This window comes from Centruroides vittatus, unplaced genomic scaffold, assembly GCF_030686945.1.
Source record: "Centruroides vittatus isolate TY-2023 unplaced genomic scaffold, ASM3068694v2 contig_923, whole genome shotgun sequence".
Classification (NCBI taxonomy): Eukaryota; Metazoa; Arthropoda; class Arachnida; order Scorpiones; family Buthidae; genus Centruroides; species Centruroides vittatus.
Window position 1 is genome coordinate 201300 of NW_027122610.1, and position 22331 is coordinate 223630.

At 31.3% G+C, this 22331-nt stretch overlaps 1 protein-coding gene across 1 annotated transcript in view; it reads left to right on the plus strand.

Annotated features, from left to right (window-relative positions):
* LOC136984590 (CXXC motif containing zinc binding protein) overlaps nucleotides 1-18900 on the plus strand; it is a 32066-nt gene extending 13166 nt beyond the window's left edge. Inside the window, exons 3-7 of the mRNA XM_067281646.1 lie at nucleotides 2279-2335; nucleotides 11642-11723; nucleotides 13580-13686; nucleotides 15222-15287; nucleotides 18549-18900. Of these exons, the coding sequence (XP_067137747.1) occupies nucleotides 2279-2335; nucleotides 11642-11723; nucleotides 13580-13686; nucleotides 15222-15287; nucleotides 18549-18626 (390 nt within the window). The 3' untranslated portion in view covers nucleotides 18627-18900. The remainder of the gene's footprint in view (nucleotides 1-2278; nucleotides 2336-11641; nucleotides 11724-13579; nucleotides 13687-15221; nucleotides 15288-18548) is intronic.
* Nucleotides 18901-22331: the final 3431 nt, after the last annotated feature.

The following is a 22331-nucleotide window of genomic DNA, read 5'->3' on the forward strand; positions in this document are numbered from 1 at the left end:
GTATAATAGCAAACGTAGAGAGTGAGCTGTTGTTGCTGGGCAATATGGCTTGAACAGGTCTACAGTAGGCCGCAGTTCAATCTTATCTAAGAAAGATACTGTATAATCAAAAAGACTCAAACAGTTTAAGGAGTACAAGAACATTGAAACAAAGAACATTGAAGAGCTAATAATGGAACCTGAAACTAATCTGATGACAGAAGAACACCAAATAACTTGGCAAAATATGTTTTCTTCTGAAAAAAGAATTAATGCCAATATCTGCTATTAAAAATCTTTTGAAGAAATGGGAGGATGTCAGAACAACAGTCTTAGAATGGCATCCAAACCAGGATGAGGTTAATAGGCTTGGGGATCTCTATAATTACGCTATTTATTACTTCTGAAAAGTCCTGAAGAAGATAGAAAAGCAATTGACATTGGACAGATTCTTTAACCCCCACAAATGGAAAAATGCAAGACTGTGTATATATGTATTTTTATTATTACATATAAATAAATTAGTAAGAAAGTATATATTTTTTATATTTTGGGGTCTCTAGAACGAATTAATCAAATTCTCATAAAAACCTATGGTAAATCGATAATCGGTTAACGAACAATTCAGATAGCAAACAAAGTCTTGGAACAGATTATGTTTGTTAGCCGATCACCTACTGTATATATTTTTTTTAATTTTGTCATTTAAAGTTTTAAATTAGTCAACTTCTCGCACAATCCCCAGGAAGGATAAATCAACACAGTAAAACCTTTTTATATCCCAGTACGAACAGATTTAGACAAAACTAACATTTTCGACCATTATCATGGTCTTCATCAGGCTATCGACCAGTATAAACTTGAAACTGGAATTTGAACAACATGTTTAAAATTATTTTGTTTTAAAAATTTTATTTTTTTAGAGGTTTTCCAATGGCTTATACAGAATATTTTTGAAAGGTCTTGACAAATTTTAACAGTGTGTTCTGTGAGTCATGAAAATAAAAAAATTCCACATAACATAGTTCAAAAATGCTTTCTTTCAAAATTACAATTTTAAAATTAGCTTTAATTAAAAATGTTTACATAATGCAAATTAATAGCAGGTATTCGTTTTATGTATGGCCAAGTTAATGCAATACACATGAAGCATGATGACTGTACAGAGAACTTTTCAAACTAATGTAATCTGGAAAGAAAGCATTTCAGGCCTGAATTTTTTATTTTTATGACCCATAGATCATGCTGTTAAAGTTTGGCAAGACCTTACATAAATAGCATGTATATAAAAGGATTAGTTAAATATTTCTAATAATTATTTAGTATTGATTAATGACTTGAAACCATGTCGCGCTTGATTCTTGTTGAATACGAACACAATATAGTGCTTTCGACAGTCACTTGGCTTTTCTTCTCCCTGTTATTTAGTTGAAGTGATCTCACCTTGTATCTTCTCTACATGGGTCATGTTCTTTTGACTGGATTTATGATTTTTTAGGGTTGAAGCCAGCCGTTTCTATTTCAATAGCTTGATTAATGACTTGAAACCGTGTCGCGCTTGATTCTTGTTGACTACGAACACAATATAGTGCAAAAGGTGAGATCACTTCAACTAAATAACAGGGAGAAGAAAAGCCAAATGATCGTCGAAAGCACTATATTGTGTTCGTAGTCAACAAAAATAATTTAGTAATTAATTCCCTTTATCTTTTATTGACTTTTATTTTATGATTCCTAAGATCTGTAGTTATGAGTTTATTCAGAATTTAGAACTGTGCATGTAGTTTACATTGTATGTATGTATATAAAATACATAACTTACATACAAACAAGGTATATATTTTTTTCTCAAACCTATTTATTGGACTAGAGTGATTTATAAACACAGCTACAATATTGCCTTGTTCAACCTGTTCATATATGACATAAGATTTAAAAAGTATCATTATTTGTTTTTTATTCTAATTGTCAGCTTTAAGTACTTGCACTGTATTAGTATAAATTGGTATATTAAAATGATATTAGTTTTAAAAAAGCATTGAAAACCAGTACAAATATGTTTATTTATTGAAGGTTTTCGATCTTACAATAGATCATCCTCAAGTCTACATACCTTGGAAATTTTAATACTATACAAATGCTCTGTATATGGTTTTCAAATACGTTCAGATTTACATATACAGTAATCTATTTTTATGAAATTTTAATTTTGTGCTAGTTTTTAATCAATATAAGATGCTCTAGTTAATTTAGATTTTTCAAGAGAATATTATTTCTTATGTATTCTTTTTTTTATTAGTTAAGATGCATGAATTGTGGAGAAGAAACAGAAAAATGGCAATATATTGTTATTTTGGTATGTAATTTTAAAATTTTCTTAGCTTTAAAGTACTCTAATTGGAGTTAACAACAATAATCAAAAAACAAAAGAGTAAGCACTTGCCAACTTTGTTCATTCATCTTTGAAATTTGTATCATAATGTTTGAATTCTCATTCAAATATCTATATAAACTGCATTATTACAATCACAACAAACTACTTCCAACAACCTTTACTCTGCAGTTAAATTATTTCTTTAATCTAACGTTTTTGGTTAGCTTTACTAACCCTCTTCAGGATCAACAAAAAAACCATTATTTCAAAAAATTCTTTCGAAAAATTCTTTACAATTTAGAATGCTTTTAAACTTTCTGGCTGCGCAATCTCAGATCATTCTCTCATAGCTGTATACTGGCCGCTCTCCAAGCGGATGGGATTCGATACGATTCTTTAAAATTAATGCTTTGCTCTTTTTCAAATTATACAGAAGTGGCAAATATAAGGCAGCTTAAATATACGGAGGCGTGGTGTATTTGCAAGTACAATGAAAAAGAGCAAAGCATTAATTTTAAAGAATCGTATCGAATCCCATCCGCTTGGAGAGCGGCCGGTATACAGCTGTGAGAGAATGATCTGAGATTGCGCAGCCGGAAAGTTTAAAAGCATTCTAAATTGTAGAGAATTTTTTGAAAGCATTTTTTGAAATAATGGTTTTTTTGTCGATCCTGAAGAGGCTACCAAAAACGTTAAGATTAAAAAAATAATTTAACTGCAGAGTAAAGGTTGTTGGAAGTAGTTTGTTGTCATTCAAATATCTTTTCTTGTTTATAACATATTTTTGGAGTTTAAATCTAAATATGTATCTACTCATTCTAAAACAGCATTTTATTTAGCTCTAAATTCTCTTAGTTTCAAATTTTTGCTATTTTTCTTGTTTTTATTTTTATCTTCCTCACAGTTCATTTCCAAATTTATAACAATATGTCAACATCTCTAACATTAATTAATATGTTGTTATTGGAAATGGTTTGTGAGGAAGAGTAAAAAAAAACAAGAAAAATAATTGAGGGGATATAGAAAAAAATTTAGAACTGAAAGAATGAGGAGAGTTAAACAAAGTGCTATTTTAAGTCTATGAAGTTTTGTTCCATTTACATCTGTTACAGCCTTTTTAATGTTAACGGTCACATTTCAGTAAGTACTGTTGGATTGGCAACGGGCTTTGCAATGGTCTAACACGGGTTGCCAAACTACAGCCCACGAGGTCAGTTCATCTGGCTTGCTGCTGCACTGTGCCACAAATGAGGTAAAATATAATTATTTATATGGAAATATCATAGTTTGTAGATAAACTTACTATGGAAATGGTCCAATCTGATTTTTGCATCTGACAATATAATTTTTAAGAAAATAAGCAAACTAAAAAATTTGGTGACTTTGGATATTAGAGCGCTTTTGTGTAAGTACCTGCAGTGAAGTTTTTAACGAAAGTGATTATGCTTGCTGCAGTGATCCCATTTGTGTATTGGTAAATAAATAATTTGGTTTTGTTTAATTTTTGTGTATTCAGTGTGCTGTATTGAACAAAATGGTTATGTGGCTCACGCTCGTCATTCTTTCAGTTATCTAGCCTGCTGTGAAAAATGTTTGGTGACTCTTAGTCTAACAGAAAGTTCAGTTTGTTATAAAACTTGCCATATTTCCATTGGTCGAAGAAGAATTGTGCGATGGTATCATCTGTTCGGCATTCAATGCAAATGCTTGATTGTGTAGTGTCATGACACTAGGTTGGTTTATTCCTTCGGTAAACTCCGTATCGGAATTTACCGTCTAGTCGCGTACTTGTAGTACTATACTTAGTTCCGTTTGTCACGTGCCGGGTTTTACCGTTGTTGTTTTATCGTGATTGGTCTATGTTTGTGACGTATGGCTCGCGTCTTTTGTTTCTTGATTGGCGCGATATATAAATTGCGGGAGCGCCATGTTCAAGGCATTTTTTTGTTTCCCTTCTGGTGGACTATTCTTCATAGGAAGAACTTCAAGGGACTCTATGAGAAGAAAAAGGAGGTAAGGAAGCAGGAAGTCTGATGTAGCGAGGTTTGAGTTGTGAAGGACAAGAAAAAGCAATCCATCGTCATCGGGACGAAAACATTGTGTGGACCTACGACGGTTACATTATATAACTTCTTTTAAGACGATTATTACCGATCTATAGTTATTTCTTTCATTCGTTGGGAGAATTACCAGCAATCGACCATCATATGTGACGTCAATGTAACTTTTGTAAATACATTTAATCATAATTGTAATAGTTAGTATTAGGCTTAGCATTAGACTTAGATTATTAATTGTATTCGGTTAACCAATCATCCAGCCAGTGGAGGGATTTGTCGGTACCGTCACAACGTGTAAACCTCAATATGTGTATGTATGTTATTAAATTTAATAATCACCATATTTTTGTTTGAGAAAAATCCTTATCGGTCTTACCCCCCCCACTCTGTGAGCTTCGGCCATTCAGCAGATATACATATGGCGTCCGCGACAGGATTTAATATTGTGGGTAAGAACATCTTGTAAAAGGATTTGCACTGCGTTTTTTGAGGTTCACATCACGCGTGGACAAGTATTGTTTGTCACAGTTGAAAGTAGAATTTGGAATTGTATAGTGTGTAATTGTATCGTGTATTAGTGATTGTAATGGAGGAGCAAGTCTCGAGCGGATCTAATATGGCTGCCACGACGGAGATTGGAAGTGTACCTATTGTCACGGGGTTTATGGGGATGATCCCCACATTTTCTAATGTATCTACTGATGTCCTCGACATTAGTAGGTTCTTTAAGACCGTGGAGAACGTGGCCAACCTGGCGAATTGGGAGGACTCTGTTAAGATCACTGTAATTCAAGCAAGGTTGAAAGGTGAGCCACTTTCAGTTTTTTTCGATCTGAAAGAACAGGGCGTGGAAGATTATTCCGACCTAAAGGAATCCCTGATCAAATGTTTTAGCCGTAAAGAAAGGGAGCAGGACTACTTTAATTTAGTACTAAAGGTAGCTCAAAAGCGCGAAGAAAGGGTCTGCGAATATGGGATCCGCGTGAAGTCTTTATTCTCGAGGGCCGTGACCCGGAACCCCAACCTAGAGTTGCTCAGAGAAATCGTGGTGAAGGAGAGTTTTATCAAAGGGTTATTATCTGAATTAAAGAAGCCGGTTATGCAAGCGCGCCCAAAAACATTAGATGAGGCAATTGGGTTAGCCGAGGCCGAGGAAGAGATAGAGCTCGCTTGCGGTAAAAGAACCCTGGTTAGCGAAGTTTGTGTAAATCAAGAGGCGAGCGGTGCAGGTGAGAACTCGAGGCTGGATAAACTTGAACGTCAGATCAGCCAGCTGAGCGAGTCGTTAAAATCGATGTGCGAATTGGTTAAGGAAAGTCGGATTCGGGGAGACAACTGGGGAACTAGAGAAGGAAGAAGATGCTTTGTGTGTGGGAGTCCCGGACATCTGGCAAGGTTTTGTGAGAAAAGGGAGACTTTAAACTAAAAGGCGGCCGTTTGGAAGGTCAGGCAAAAGGCCGTTGTGTAACTATGACTCTGACCCGTAAGGTAACCCTTACAAACCGTGGACTACCCGTTGTCTCAATTGAGATATTGGGACGGAAACTGAAGGGACTAATCGACACCGGTGCCGAAAGGACAGTTGCGAGAGATGAGCTTGTAGACTGGGTAAAGGCTCAGAATAAAAACTCTATTATTGAAAGGGAATCCTTCATCAGCGGAATGTCAGGAACTATTATATGTAGCCATGAGTCGATGGTTGTTGCGATAGATGACGACATGCATGAGTTAGAAATCCCCAGGGTGAAATTTCCTGAGAGGGCGACTTACGAATTAATCATAGGTGTAGATATCATTGGTCTTCGACCGAACTTGCTGACGCAATTGCGACCCGTGGTTAGTTCTAGAACATTAGCCATAAATTGTGATTTTAATATAAACATAAACGAAGGGGTAAACAGTGACGAGACTACTTGGAAATTGGACCATCTTGAGGGTGATGTGAGGGAAAAAGTTTTAAATGTGCTACGGAAATACCCCACGGTGGTTGCTAGGACTATCACAGATATCTCGGGCTCTCGCAACTATGTACACAGGGTGAGACTTACATCTGACCAGCCTCTCAATACCAGACAGTACCGTATCCCTTATAGTTATCTCCCGGCGCTCAAGCGCAAAGTGAATGAGCTTGTTGAAGCGGGCATTTGCGAGGAAAGTGTGTCAAATTGGAACTCCCCCGTACCTGTGGTGCCCAAGGAGTCTGGCGAGATTAGGTTCACGCTGGACTTACGTAAGATAAACGAAATAACTGAACCGCAAATTTTCCCCATGGCGTGGATTGACGACATACTGGCCCAGCTCGAAGGAAATCGTTATTTCTCTGTTCTCGATCTGAAGGCTGGTTATTTCCAAGTCCCTCTCGACCCGGAAGTAAGGCATGTTTTTGCCTTCTCGACGCCATGGGGGAAATATCAGTTAAGAAGAATGCCCCAAGGCAGTAAAAATAGTGGGCAGTTTTTCCAATATATGATGACAAAGGTTTTGGCTAGATACATTGGGAACAGTTGCCACGTGTTTCAGGATGACATCGTTTTGTTTTCAAGGAACCTTGACGACCATTTGAACTTGCTTGAAGGGGTAATCATGACACTGAAAGATGAGGGATTACGGCTAAACCCGAGTAAGTGCCAACTCTTGGCAAAGAAGATTATATATTTAGGGCATGTTATTGACTCTGAAGGTATTATACCGGATCCTGAAAATGTGAGCGCGATAAAAAATATTAGACCTCCCACTAACATCAAGGAGGTGCGTAGCTATTTGGGAATGGTTGGTTTCTTTCGTGCTTTCGTTCCATCCTTTTCTGAAATAGCATCCCCTCTGACGGATTTAACTAAGAAGGGAAGGAGATTTCACTGGAGCGCAAGTTGTCAAGAGAGTTGGGAGGCACTTAAACAAGCAATATCCAACCCCCCTCTATTAGCGCATCCTGATTTCAATAAGGATTTCTTTCTCCACACCGATGCCTCGGATCAAGCTGCTGCTGCAGTCTTGGAACAAAAGGTTGAGGGTGGATTAGTTCCGATCGGGTTTTACAGTAGGAAGTTTAAGGGAGCTGAATGCAACTATTCAACTATAGAGAAGGAATGTCTGGCGATTTTGTTATCACTAAGACATTTTAAACATCTCATATTAGGTAGAAAGACTATAATCTTGTCCGACCATAAGCCCCTGAGTTTTTTGAGGACTCTCATCAATGGTAGTCGCCGTCTTACGCCGTGGGTGATGGAGTTAGCTGACTATGATATTGAAGTGAGCCATGTAAGGGGTGCTGATAACAAGGTCGCAGATTTCCTTTCATGGAGTATTGATGGGGTAAACTGGGTTGAAATTGATTCTAACACAATTAAAACCCCAACGAGGGGAGAAATTAGTGACTCGCAAGATAGTGACAGCATATTCGGCCCCATAAAAAGGGACCCTTTTGAGAGGAGGCAGTTCAGGAAATAACCTTCATGGGTATACCCTGGTGAATGACTGCTTATACAAGAGTTTTTATTGGAAAGCCAGGAATAGTTGCGTTAATAGAGTATGTGTAGGCGATAGCTTAGCCAAGAAACTTGTTCGAGCGATCCACGAGGATCAGCTCACGGGGCATTGGGGGGTAATGAAGACATTAAAGGTTATTGAAAGGAGTTACTTCATCAAAAATGTTAAGCAGGTAGTGGAAGAAGTTATAAGAGAATGTCATAATTGCCAGAGGCATAACATTCATAAAGGTAAAGCCCCTCTCCAGAGTAATGAAGGGTCGAGCATTCCATTTCAAAAAATTGCCATAGATATTGTTGGCCCAATTAAAGCCTCGAAAAAAGGAAATCGTTTTATCTTAGTCATTGTTGACGTGTGCACTCGATTCATTGAGGCCTACCCGTTGAGAGATCAAACGGCGTGGTCCATTAGCAATATTATTTTTGATCAGGTCATTTGTAGATACGGGGTCCCTGAGATTGTCATGTCCGATAGAGGAACTAATTTTTTATCTACACTATTTACTGATATTTGCAATTGGTTAGGCATAAGGAGAAATATCACAACTTCCTATAGGCCTTGTGCAAACGGGATGTGTGAGCGGGCAAATAAATCACTCATCGAAATGATATCCAAATCCGGCGAGAAGGACAACGTCGAGTGGGATGATTTAATCCCGTCCGCATGTTTCGCTCATAACAACACTCATCACTCGGCTCTTGATGAAACTCCTGCGTTCCTCCTTTTCGGAATTGATCCACGTACCCCAAATTTTACAATTGTCTCATCTTGTACAAATATAAAATGGTGAATATTTCAGCCATGGATGATAATTGCAGTAAAAAAATCATGCAATTTTATATAACAGAGTTGCAATTAGAGTAAAAAGGTTGAAAACAAATAAAAATTTAAAAGTTTTTATATGGATAAAAATATTTGTTTAGTGTAGAATAATAGATAGATTTATTATATATTTAATTCTTAATTCAAATGATTTTGTCATATTGATCTTATGATAGATATTGTTCTTGATTCAGCAAAGGATAAATAGCAGCTAACCTTGAATAAATACTATACACATTATAGAATTAGATATGTGTTTTTTTTTTTTTTTTTTCTCATATTTAATCAAGTATCTGCTCAACTCAATGATTATGAATTGTCAACTATACTGTAATGTTGTTCTACAACCTTCAGTGCACCCGTAATGTCTAATGGGAATGAACTATGATATAATGACACTGAAAACACCTTATGTATTTTTCCAGAAATGAATTTTTAATAAAACTAATGTTTTCAGCCTGATTAATAAGTTTTCATCAGGTTTTTGAACAGCGATTCTAAGGTGCTTTCAGTGTCTTTATGTACTGTGTGGTTCCAGCTTAGACCATTATCAAATGGACTGTGAACTGGCCTTTAGAATGAGCAGGCACATGATTGATTTAAACTCTGAAAATATGTTCCAAACAAGAAAGAACATTCAAATGGGAATTCAAACAGTGCAATATGGACTCTGAAGATGGATATATAAAGTTTCAAAGAGCTTAGTCCTTCATTTCTCATGTGTTGTTGTTGACTCCAGTTAAAGCAGAATGGTAAAGGAGGTTTAATTATTAAGTTAGTTAATAATTCCGAGGAAACAATTCTGGCCTTTAACGTATTTAAATGTCTCATAAAAATTTTAAACGGGTCACCTATTTCTATTCATACCATGAGAAAAAAGATTTGGATAGAGAAACTCACAAAGAAACAAAAATTCTAAAGTAACAATTTAGAGTGATATTTTCATAACCTTAGAAATATTTAATTTAAACCTGAAGATGATTATTCAAAGCAAAACTTTGTAAAGCAAAGCAGTTAAAAATTTTTTACCGCTTGATATTTCAAAAAATATATCTCACCAACCTTTAAACTGCACCAGATATATGTTAAAACAAACATTCTCGGCATTTTCAAGACCATCGTCGGATAATTTTTCCTAAAACAGCGCAACACTTGAAATTTTCAAAAGTTTGTCATTCCAAACAGAAAATTGTTATGAGATTTAAAAGTTAATTTCTTTGTAATGTCTTTAGTTTCTAAAAGGTAATAATTAATTTCTAGTTATTTAATTACAGCTGAAAAAATCGATAGTGTTTGGCTTATATTTAGAAATTATTAATATAAAATTTTATCAATAATTTGGTTTTTAATTGTATATTTTTTAAATTTATTTAATTTAAAATATATTCTTTTCACCTCAAATTAGTAGTGTCTTACCCCAATATAGAATTGTGCTGGTCATCTATCTAACTACTTTTCGGAGAATTTTTTGAATTGAAATAACATGCCTTCCTGTTTTTACCGGAAGTTCATATATAGTTATAGTTCATATATAATCTTTCCTTATATGGTCTCGGCTTTCATCTATGCAACTCTGTTCTCGAGATCGAGGAAGGACAGATGGATGGACAGCAATGGGAATTTATAGGTCTACAACTTTTTCAAATTGCAGCCCAATTAGCTGTTTGATATATTAAAATCTTAATATGGTAATTCATGTAATAAAATATATCCTGAAAAATTTAATATCTAAATGTCTTATAATTAAAATCTAGGATTGATTGTTATATTTATACAATAATAAGATTTTATTATTACAATAGTTTTCCTTAAGTAGTTCGTCAATTAATTTAGATATACTATAGAATCTGCTTATTATAATCAGCATTTCAGTTATTGTTATCATTATATTCAGGTAAATTTCGTGAAAATTCAACTCGTATTGCAAAATCCTTATCATTGCCTGAAACATTAAATGTTAATCATTTTAACAGTATTTGGCTCATGATACAATAGATGCTGCTAACATTTGCTTCTTCAGTTATGAATGGATGAATTAAAATTAATAAATTTGGAAAGTATTTTATTTTTTAATTGTTTTAATATTCTATTTTAATGTTAGAGTCAATAAAATTAATATTCTGCTTGTCGTAAACCTTATTTATCTATCTTAATGTTATGAGTTGGTTATTGTTATCAGTATAGTTGAGAATAAATAAATGGATTCAATTAATTTAAATCACTTAAACATGAAGGATAGCAAAACTGTGCATAGTATGCTTAAAATATGTACTGCATTTTAACAGCAGTTTTTCCATGAAAGCAATTCTTTCTATGCATGTTGTAGGTATTTTATACTGTACTGAAAGTTTTAATTTAAATTCTATAAAATTCTATAAATAAAATTGAACAAACAATAATTTATTGTGACTTTATCACAATACTGGGCTGAAATTTTTTGTCACAATGCTCTCAATTTTCGTTGTGTCTTGCCCTTGTACATCATACTTTTCCTGTTAACAATGGAGTCATCTAACTCCATTCAGGAAAAAAATTTTGAATTGAAATAACATAACTTCCGGTCCAAACCAGAAGAAGTTCGTGTATAGTTAATCGAGGCCTCCTTCCCCTAAGCTTTCCTTATTTGGCCTTGACTTTCATCTATCTAACTCTGTAATATTAGGGAAAGAGAGATAGATGGACAGATAAATGCAAATGGAAATTTATAGGTCTACAATTTTTTAAAATTGCAGCCCAATTACTGTAGATTCATTTATCATAAGTATGGAAAAAGATTTTTTTTTTTTTTAAGTTAATCTTTGATAAAAATTGTACAGTAATTGAAGAACATGTTTTCTTAAATTATAAGTTAATAATTTTATTCTAATTATGTACGCACATATTTTTGAGTTTTATTTACATATAAATATTTTAATAGGAAAAAATACCCATGAAAGGAAGCAGAGGAGAAGCTAATTTGGTCAGTAAATGTAAACTCTGTGGAAGGGAAAATTCTGTTGGTATGACTTCTTTATAAAAACAAATTAAATAATGCTTTATTCAAGTGATATATTTAAATATTTATAACCTAAACACTTATAACTCTTTCTGACTCATCTTCAGGTGAATAAATTATTTTAATAAACAAAAATCAGTCTGTAAAATCTGGATATTTCAATAATAGATAATTCATTTCAACAAACATTAAAATTACAGAAATAATATATTTTTTGACAATTTTAATACAGAAATATTTTTGGTTGTGTTTAACAATCTTCATGTTAAAATAAAGAACAAAGAACCAAATGAATAATTCATGCTCAAATTCAGTTCACAATTAAACAATTACAGTAGAGAGTCGTTAATCGGAACCCCGGTAATCTGAATTACCGGTGATCGGAACGATTTTCAGTCGGACTGTGTCGTGCTGAATCGAACGTTTTTGATACTAGATTTACTTCTAAAGTATAATTTTCATGTTTTTATATTCTTCAATATATTTATTTTGTTTGTACAAAATGAAGAAATAATTTTTAACGATACAATAGCCTCGATTATTATTATAAAAATTTTCGTTAGGCTTGAAATCGACGAAAATTCAACACAAAGCGACACGCAACGGAGAAAAATTTGAACATCGGACAGGTTAATATATTTTTTCGTACATAATCGGTAATCGGAACAAATCACTAATCTGAACAACCCCAGTCTCCAATTGATTCCGATTAACGACTCTCTACTGTATGAGAATTATAGATTTAACAACTACATAAAAATATGCACAAAATTAAATAAAGAAATAACTAATAAAATAAAACAAAACTATAGTTGTTATCTCTATTGATTAGTTCCAATAATCGTTTAATTTTAAATTTAAAATATGTTAAATCAAATTTACATGCAACATTTCATCAGGTAGCCATTCATTCTGTTCTTTTTCTATATCTGTATCTGAATTTGGCTGACAAATGTAATTAAAAATGCACACTAGTTTTGCGATTTTAATGTTTGCTGGAGTAAAAATTGATTGCTGAAATAAAAATCCTGAATTTTGAATATTCTAAAACAAGTTAGAATTTAAATTATTTATATTTTAAACTCCATTATATTATATTTTAGATTCTTTTTAGTGTATCTTTGGAGATGAGTTAGCAAGACTTCAATATGTTTAGTTTTTAAATACTTAGATATCAAAATGTATAATTTTAATATATTTATGGAATAAAATGTCTATACATTAATACAATACATTATTTTTTTTATCAATTGTCATGTTATACTTCATTTTACTTCTTACCTGTTTCCAAAAAAAACCAGTCAAAAGAGTGAATAAGTCATATCATTCACTACTGTACACTGTTTAATCTTTCACCCCTCTATTCAAGAAATGATTTGATCAGCAAGAGTTTAGTGTAAAAGACTTCATCAGATATTGTAAAATCTATTATTCAGTTTCTTAGGAAACAGATTTAAATAATAGGTTCAGACAATTTACTGTAAGATAATTCTGTAAAAGTATTCAAAAGATATTTGTAAGATTATAAAGGTTAAATAACGTGAGCTTATTACTCAGGCTATCACTCATATAGATATTATATAACATAGTTTAATAGTATCTAATTGAATTGACTATTTAAAGAAAACAATTAATGATAAGAATGAAAGTATATGTAACTTTTTTATCATTTGCATTTTCTTTCCTCTTTTTAACACTGAAAATTGAAAGTATTTTCTTATTTAATGTAAGCTTGCAGATATTACAGTACTCTATCCTAATTTAAGAATTTTAAGAATATATTTCTATTTTAAAAAAGTATACATAGTTTTGTCTGAAAACTAAAACTATTGAAGTGAATTAAATTTAAATTTTTTATAGATATTATTAAAGATTCTTTGACTGCTTATTCTTCGGCAGACGAATCGTTTCAAACAGTAATTACGTTTGAATGTCGTGGACTGGAGCCTTTTGATTTTTCTCCTAGAGTAAGTTTTTAAAACATTATTATTATATAAATATATATTGATATACTATTTAATATAATAAAGTTACTAAAGACAATATATTGGATTGAATGACTCACTCAAAATCATATTTTATAATTAGCTTATACATTTTATGCATTATTTATAAAAATTGGCACATCAATGGCTGAGTAGACAAACCACCAATCACTGGTAGTTTGTTATAGGTTTGTTGCAACACCTAAATAGGGATCAGTTTTCCATAGAAGATCCTCTTGGAAGGCATCCCATTTTGGCAGATCACCAAGGTGTTTCATTGCTTTATGCTATCAATCAAATCTAAAAGATTATAATTTATTTTATAATATAAACAACAATCTTTCATTGTTTTATAATGTGATATAAACAGGTATATATTATCGGGTTTTGTTGGTGTTTATTTGTTCAGGTATTCAATGTTTTATATTATTAAAATTTCTAGTGAATATCCGGTGATATGGAAGTTTTCGTTTATAGAATTCTGCATTAGACAAACAAAATTATTGAATAACAAGGTTAAATTTCAATAATATTTTTGTCAAATAGTCGAAGCTTAAAAGTACAAGTAAATTTAAATTTATGATACTGTTTTCTCTATACAAGAATTTTTTAAAATTGAAGGAAATAAATGTTATCCAAGTAAAAACAGTAGCTTTTTTCATTTTCAGTTTTAAAAAATTACAAGAAAACATTAAAAATCAGTTGATGATCAAAAAAATGTGTTCATTAATTGCATTTGTTTTACGATTACAGTTAAGATTTCCAATCTATATATATAATCAAGACGAGTTGATAATAATAATAATAGTAACAATCATCATCAGTGCAGAGCCCAAATGGTTAGGAGTTGAAAGTTAAAATTTGATACACAGTTAGGGTACGTCACGAGAACGCACACTAAGAAGGGATTTTTCAAAATTCCTCCCCACGGGAGAGGGACAGGATTAAGTCTTAACACTTCCATCAACAATGGAAGTGTTAAGCGACGTGCAAGACGCAGATGCGGAATTCGTTTTTGCGGGAAATTGAAATATTTTTAGATCCACCTAAAAATTCTCTAATTAGTCTGGAAATGGGAACCCAATTTTGCATTCTGTGAAAACGGGTAAGGTTGACTATAACGTAATAATCTTAATCTTCACTATTGTTACTTTTGCCCAAGCAACGCTGGGCCTATCTGCTAGTTATAAATATTTTTGATTCTCAGATTAACAATAATAATTGTTAAAATAACAGTTTTTATATTTAGAAAACTAGCGATAATTCTTCCAAATTTCAAAGCTATTATAACTTTTTGTATTAATTATTAAAAGCATAAAATAATATATTTGTTTGTATAAATTTATTATGATTTTAATTATCGGGTTTTCTCAGATTTTCTGTTCATTTTGTTACAAAAATATAACTGAATTATTTTAAAACATTATCAGCATATAATATATATGATCAAGCTAAAAATATAAATTATAATCATAATTTTTTAATATATATTAACTTTTAACTTGTTATTATTACAGGGTGGTTTCAAAGCAGAAGGACTTGAAAGTGGAACAAAGTTTACAGATATTAATTTAGAACAAAAGGTAAGTCAAAGATTAATAATACAAATTCACTTTAAAAATATGATGATAACTTTTGATTTTCATAAAAGAACTTTGAAATTAAATGTCATTGGAAAAAATCAGTATTCATTTAATTAAATTGTAATAGAGCAGTTTTCAAAATTACAAACTTGATATTTCTTAGCTTATAGATGTATCTTCAGAAGAACAGAGAGAGAAATAATAGAATTGAAATTTATTAATGCAATAATATATTTTATTGCATTGTAGAAACAAATACAGTTCCCTCTCACTAATCCAAACCAATTTTATTTTTTCATTGTCTCAGCCAAAAGAAAAACATAGATTATGTTCTAAAAATGTGAAAAATTTGTAAAATTAACCAGTACTAGCATTTCAACATAAATATATATTCTCAAAGTGCACAAAAATGTTAAAAATATATATACCCATATAGAGACTTGCAAGCCACATATGGATCTTCTATACCCTTAGTGCAGCTCCAGTATAAGTTACAACTATATACAATATATATAATTAATGTGAAATACAGCTTCAATAGATAATGCAGCTTTTATATTTCTGATATGGCTCTTGTCTTGACAAGGTTTGGCCAGCCCTGACTTTATACCATATTGGCCAAAATATAGGTTAACTCCAAATGTAAGTTGACTTCCAATTTTGGAATCCTTCCTTTTCGAAAAATATTAATCCAAATATAAGTTGACCTTTTGTTATCAATTTTATTTGCATACAAAAATTAACAATTGGCTGCAAAAATAAAAACTTTGAAAGTCATTGAAACAATATTTCATCACTTTTGAAGTCATTCCCATTTCCTATTTCGTCGCCATAATAGTCTTCAGCTTCCTTGAACAGTACACCATCCTCTGTTCTGTCCAACTTGTTGATAATATTTCCTAAAACCCTTTATAATTATGTCTTCACCAACAGTCTTGCATAATTCTGTTGTTTTAACTTTCACAAGAGTATGTGGAATTTTTATTTCTTTTTATCTATGCAATTGATTACAAAAATTAATCATATTCAATTACATTTCTTTCTTTTTAGAATTGCTTTAGTTACAGTTAAAATTTCTTTTGAATATGTATTTGCAAATATCTGAGAATCAATCAACATAAATAAATTTTTGATTGCTTTCTAATTTTTACAAATTGCATTTAAATCATATTTATTTGATCAGAAAAATTTACTCAAAGGGTTTGTTTTATAGAAAGAAATATATGCATTGTATGCCTATATTATACATGACCAATTATAACTTATTGCTTCTTTCCTGTTGCTAACAGTAAAAATAAAATTATTAAAAGTTATAGAGCAAAATCAACAGTGTCCTATGTACCAGGTAGTAGACTGCATGGTATGCTATATATCAGACATGGGCAAATGCGGCTCTTTTCGAGTTACATGCAGCTCTTGCTGAAAGTGTTAATTTCTGTTTTTTATTGTTATTTTTACAATTTTATTTTTATAATTTTGTGAAAATATGTTTATTAAAAAATTCAATATTTGTTTTATATTATATTTATATTATATAATAAACTCGCGCGCCTTACCATACTATCCGCCGTGACAGTACAGAACTGTAGCTCCCATGCATTTTGCAAAACCTACATTTTGGCTCCCACTGAACTCTTGGTATATATTAATACATCACACCAGGGGAAGTAAGCTTTCCTGCATACTTCTCATATATTCCAGAAAGTATACAGTTTAACTTGTTTATAATGTCATCCATGGGACCGGCAATTTTTTCACGTTATAACCGAGTGTCGTTATCTGCAAAGTCTATTATTATCATAATAAATTTATTATTATATGTATAAAAATGCAAACTACATGTTTAAATCAACTTTATTTACATTATTATGTCAAAGTTTACATCAATGTAATTAAAAATTTCAAAAATTTCCTTTTATAAGAGATTTCTATTTGTCATAAGTTTCAATAATGGCGGAACTTCCGGTTTTGAGAATAATATCGAATCAAAAGGCAACAAAAAGTTAAAGTAATGTATGCCAATTAAAAATAATTCAATTAATTCTTTATAAACTATTTAATGTAATGTTATATTAAAAATAATAGAATATTTAACAATTTAGCATAAAGTAATTTAAAAATGAGTACATAATAACCGATCGTCACGTCATTAAAAGTAGCAAACCTCACCCCACTAAAGTCAGGTGGGGAGAGTACTACTCACAGTCGTTCTAGAAAGTGGACTCTGACCCTAGGTCTAAACACGTAGTATTTTCTTTGTGAAATAACATTTGTAAATTTGGGAGTGCTTCAAATATGACATTAAAACAGGGTTTTGTGTCGTTACAAGCGGGATTTTTAACATTATCTAGTATAGTAAAGTTGTGGGACCGATAAAAATTTGATGTTACATAAGGGTTGTCGTTACATCCGATGACGTTATAACCAAGTTAGACTGTACTTGTAGTTTTATGACAGTTGAAAATGGAACCAAAATTTTGTTTTTTTGCTTATCTTACTGTTTTATAAAGAATAAAATATATAATCATACTGAATACATAAATTTGTAATTACAACAAAAATTTACATTTTATAATAAATTTCTAGTAATTTCTCAATAACCTTCCCCAATTTCTGATGATTTCTCAGTTAGTAAAGATTCCTAGTAAAATAATAATTAAAAGTTACCAAATAATTTCGTAGAAGTTACTGTTATTATCATATTTGACAATCAATTTGCTTAGTTTAGTTGATTGATCAAAAACAATTGTGCCAGACCCTTAATTCTCATGCATAGTTTGCAGGCTGCAACTTGATTGACCTTTAGCATCACTAAGCAATCGATGCATCGAATTTTAGCATTACTTTAACTTTCTAAAATGTATACCACAGACAGTTATTGGAACCAAAAAAAAACTTTAATTGTATTCAAGTATAAGAGCAATTTTTTTAAGGAAGTTGGTGTTTAACGTCAATAAAACGATGTTAAAGACCAAAGGCTGTATTCTGGTCACCGTCTCTGGCCTCTCATCTCTCACAAGCCGATTGCTGATTGGCTAATCTGAATGATTAGCCAATCAGTAACCAGCTTGTGAGAGACAAGAGACCTGAGACGATGACCAGAATATGGCCCCAACTTATAGTGTAGGGTGATGTTCAATATACGGAGTTGCTTGTACATAGACAGCTAACATTTTCTGATGTATAATTAGAATGTTAATTGTTAAAAAAATATATATAAATTAAATATATAATATATTTATTTCTTTATCTTATTACTAGGAATGGGCTGACTATGATGAAAATGCGAAAACTTCTGTTGGAATATATGACTTGGAACACAGATTTGTGAAACTGTAAATGGTTTGAATTTAAGATACTTTTTTTAAAAAGTGGAATTAATGATTTTTAATTCGGTAAATAAGAATCTGGATGTTTTAAATTTCCACTAGTCATTTATATTTAATTTGAAATTTCTTCAAGTAAAGGAAAAAATTACTACTGCCCATTACAAATATTGGATTGCCAATACTTCAACAATTGTTTTGATGTAAGTTGTAACATCAATTTTAAAAATATTCCTAATTTTATAAAGAGAGTTGAATAAAAAATACATTGTTAAACATTACCAAAATTTATTTATTGATTTAAAGATTGAGTTTCATAAAGAAAATGTTCGACAATTAATTGAAAAGATGGAATAACAATCATCTAAATTTGCCTGTTTTACTACTTTACAAATCCTTGATTAAAGTGATAATTTAGTAGTGTTATTTTTTAAAAGCAATATCACTAAATCTATTAGTTATCACAGAAATGTAAACTTATAACAGTAAAAATTAATGACAAAAATTTACTTAAGACTTACATAATTTATTAAGACAAATACTAAAAGCACTTTTGAGCAGTTTCTAAATTATATATACATTAAATGTCAAATTATCAAATTATAATTGTTTTATATAATTCTAATTATATAACGATATTGCTGCTTTATGGAAAACTTTCCTTATAACTTAGTTAAAATTTTACTTAGTACAGTTTAATTAATTTTGAATTTTTTTGTGACATTCTATTAATTTAAGAAAATTAAACATAAAGATAATTATTAAATTTTTAGTTAAATTCACAAATATTGACCTTGGTTCTTGTACAGAATCAGTTTAAACAAAAATACAAAGATTATAAAAAAATATAATATTTCATACTTGTAATATTGAATACTAATTAACAGTTGTGTGCAGTGATGTTTGATGATAGGGAAGCTGTGCCAGTCCTGGATAGAATCATTGGAAGCGTTATATGATATTTTGGTGTGTAGCATCCACGAGCTAAACCACACGAGGTTGGTGCTCTGTAAAGCACATGTGCGAATGCGTATATTCTGGCTGCTTATACAATTCAAATATTTTCGTGTGGAAGCTCTCCTATATTCGACAATATGGCGCTTCCATTGGGAATATGCATATACAAATTTATATTCGAATATACAATAGCAATCTTATCAGTTTTTCACATGTATAGAAGTATAGAAATTTGTAATAAATGACATAATACGGTTATAATAAAATATTAATTTTAATTAATTCCAAGTATGTTAAAATATGAAAATAATCGCACAATATGTATTTTATATTTTAAAAAATACAAGGGAAGCGGCGCTTCCACAGTTTCTGTGGACGGCACGCCACTGTTGATTAACTATACACAATTATCTATATTTTAAAAACTAAAATTTTAACGGTATCCACAAATTTGAACAAATAAAATTTTAGTGAAATAGTTTCATATAAACTAATTATTTTGGAATCACCAAATTGTTTTACTAGTATCTCATAAAAATAGAAATGCACAAAATAGTTTTTAAAAGCTATATTTATAAGAAATAGCATCAAATATACTTATTAAATATCTGAATGTAATTCATAATTTTTAAATTTTAATATTTTATAACAACTTTTATGTAATATTTTATTATTTAAATTGCTCAATTGTCTAATTGCATTGTTACAGATATTACCATCTTAATATGCAAATCGTATTCAATGCTAATCTCCTCACACATTGTTTACCAGAAGATAAATCTTAAGACATTTTGACATAGATTTATTAATAATAATTTGTTAAACATGGATACTGTCACTACATAATTTGTGAATTAATCAAAAATCCATTAAATATTGTTCATATTCAAACATAAATTAAAAATGATCACGATCATATTATCTACAGTTCTAAACATAAGTTTTTTGTAAGTTAAATACACATAAATTGAAAGAGAATCTCTGAAAGTTTTATTTTTACACTACAAGAATTCAATATGGATATTTCACTTGACCCAACACACATCAAATAATGATAAAGTTCCTATTGTCCCTCATTCTGTACATTGAATATTACAGATTCAAGAGCTGTTACACTGTATTGCTTCAACTTTGATAAATTTCATGTTAATAGAGAGGTTTTTACATTTTCTGGAGAAAGAAGACAGAGCTGCAATGTCTGGTGATTCGTGAGGCCATTGGATAGAACTGTGAATCTCTTACAGATGCAAGATCTATCTGCACTGTTGAAGAAGAACTTCTAGAAGTATGTCAAGGATCTTGGGCACATCCTCCGTTAGCATGGAATTTGTTCACATCAAAGGAAAGCATTATAACAGTTCCTAAATCTATAACATCCGTTATTCTGAAAAACATCCAGCAACTCATTGCTTAACTTTTTCTCAGCACCCTCATCCACAATGTGCTCGTATTTGTTGCAAAATATCAAATACAAGTATATCCTGAGATTGCCCTTTGGATAGAAAGACGAAAAAAATGAAATCTAACCAGACTGAAAAGGGTATTTGTGTCTGCGTGAAACCAAACAAGGGTGGAAAGAAGAGAAGTCGAAAAATTAAAACATCCAGGACCAGAAAGCGCATGAAGAAACAAAAATGATCAAGTTGCTTAACTTTCCTGGCAACATTTAAAACTGCATGTGGCATCACCTATTATGATTTTTTATTAAAAAAATTTATATTTTTAGTTATTATAAAATGACAAAAAGTTTAATTTTGAGGGTAAGGATGAGTGAGTTTTATAAAAAGTTGTAAATGCTGATAACAAGTAAAATCTTTATTAAGTCCAATCCCACTTGAGACATGACGCATGACCTCCTCCATCCCCTTCACCTTTAACGACCAAAATTTAATAGCATAAATCCCCCAATACACAAACTTTCAGAAATTTTCAAAAATAAGCACCGGAGTTATTAAGCTACAAAAAGGATGAACAAAACCATGAATGCCTCATACACTCACTCACATTCATACATACAGAAAAACCCAAATTTTTTGCATTTCTCAATGTTTCAAGGTCCCGAGTCCAAACATGTGGGATCATTTTTTGACCAATCTCCATGTTTTCCCTTTGTTATATATAACAGAGGAAAAGTATGGTGATTGGTTGTTATCATATATATTGGGTTGTTTGGAAGGTAATTTCGTATTTTTACCATCAGGGGGATTAGTTATATTTTTACCTGCCAATTTCATTCTAAACTGTATTGTCACTATATATTTTGACAGCTGATATTTCAAGGCTTATTGTAAAAAATTTTGTTTGATTCCTTGCAATTGTTTTTTATTTATTAAGTTTTTTTGTGTCCCATTAAATATGGAAAATCAAAAGCAGCATTTTTATTACTGAAAAGGTAAAAGTGCTGTTCAAGCAAGGAAAAATTGTGTTACATGTATGGAGATGTGTTGACAGAACAACAATGCCAAAACTGGTTTGGCAAAAAGTTTGTTTTGGCAAGTTCGATATTGAAGATTCTGGAAGGCCAGTTGAAGCTGAAGACAAAATAAAGGTATTGATTGGAGCAAAATGCCAAATAACAACACGAGAAATTGCTAAGAGATTAAATTTGTCAAATTCAACCATTTATGATCACTTGAGACAACTTCGTTTTGTTTCAAAGCTCAATATATAAGTTCCACATGTTCTTAAAGAAACAGATTTGCTCCGTCACATTGACATCTGTGATTTTCTCCTCAAACGTCAAGAAAATGATCCATTTTTG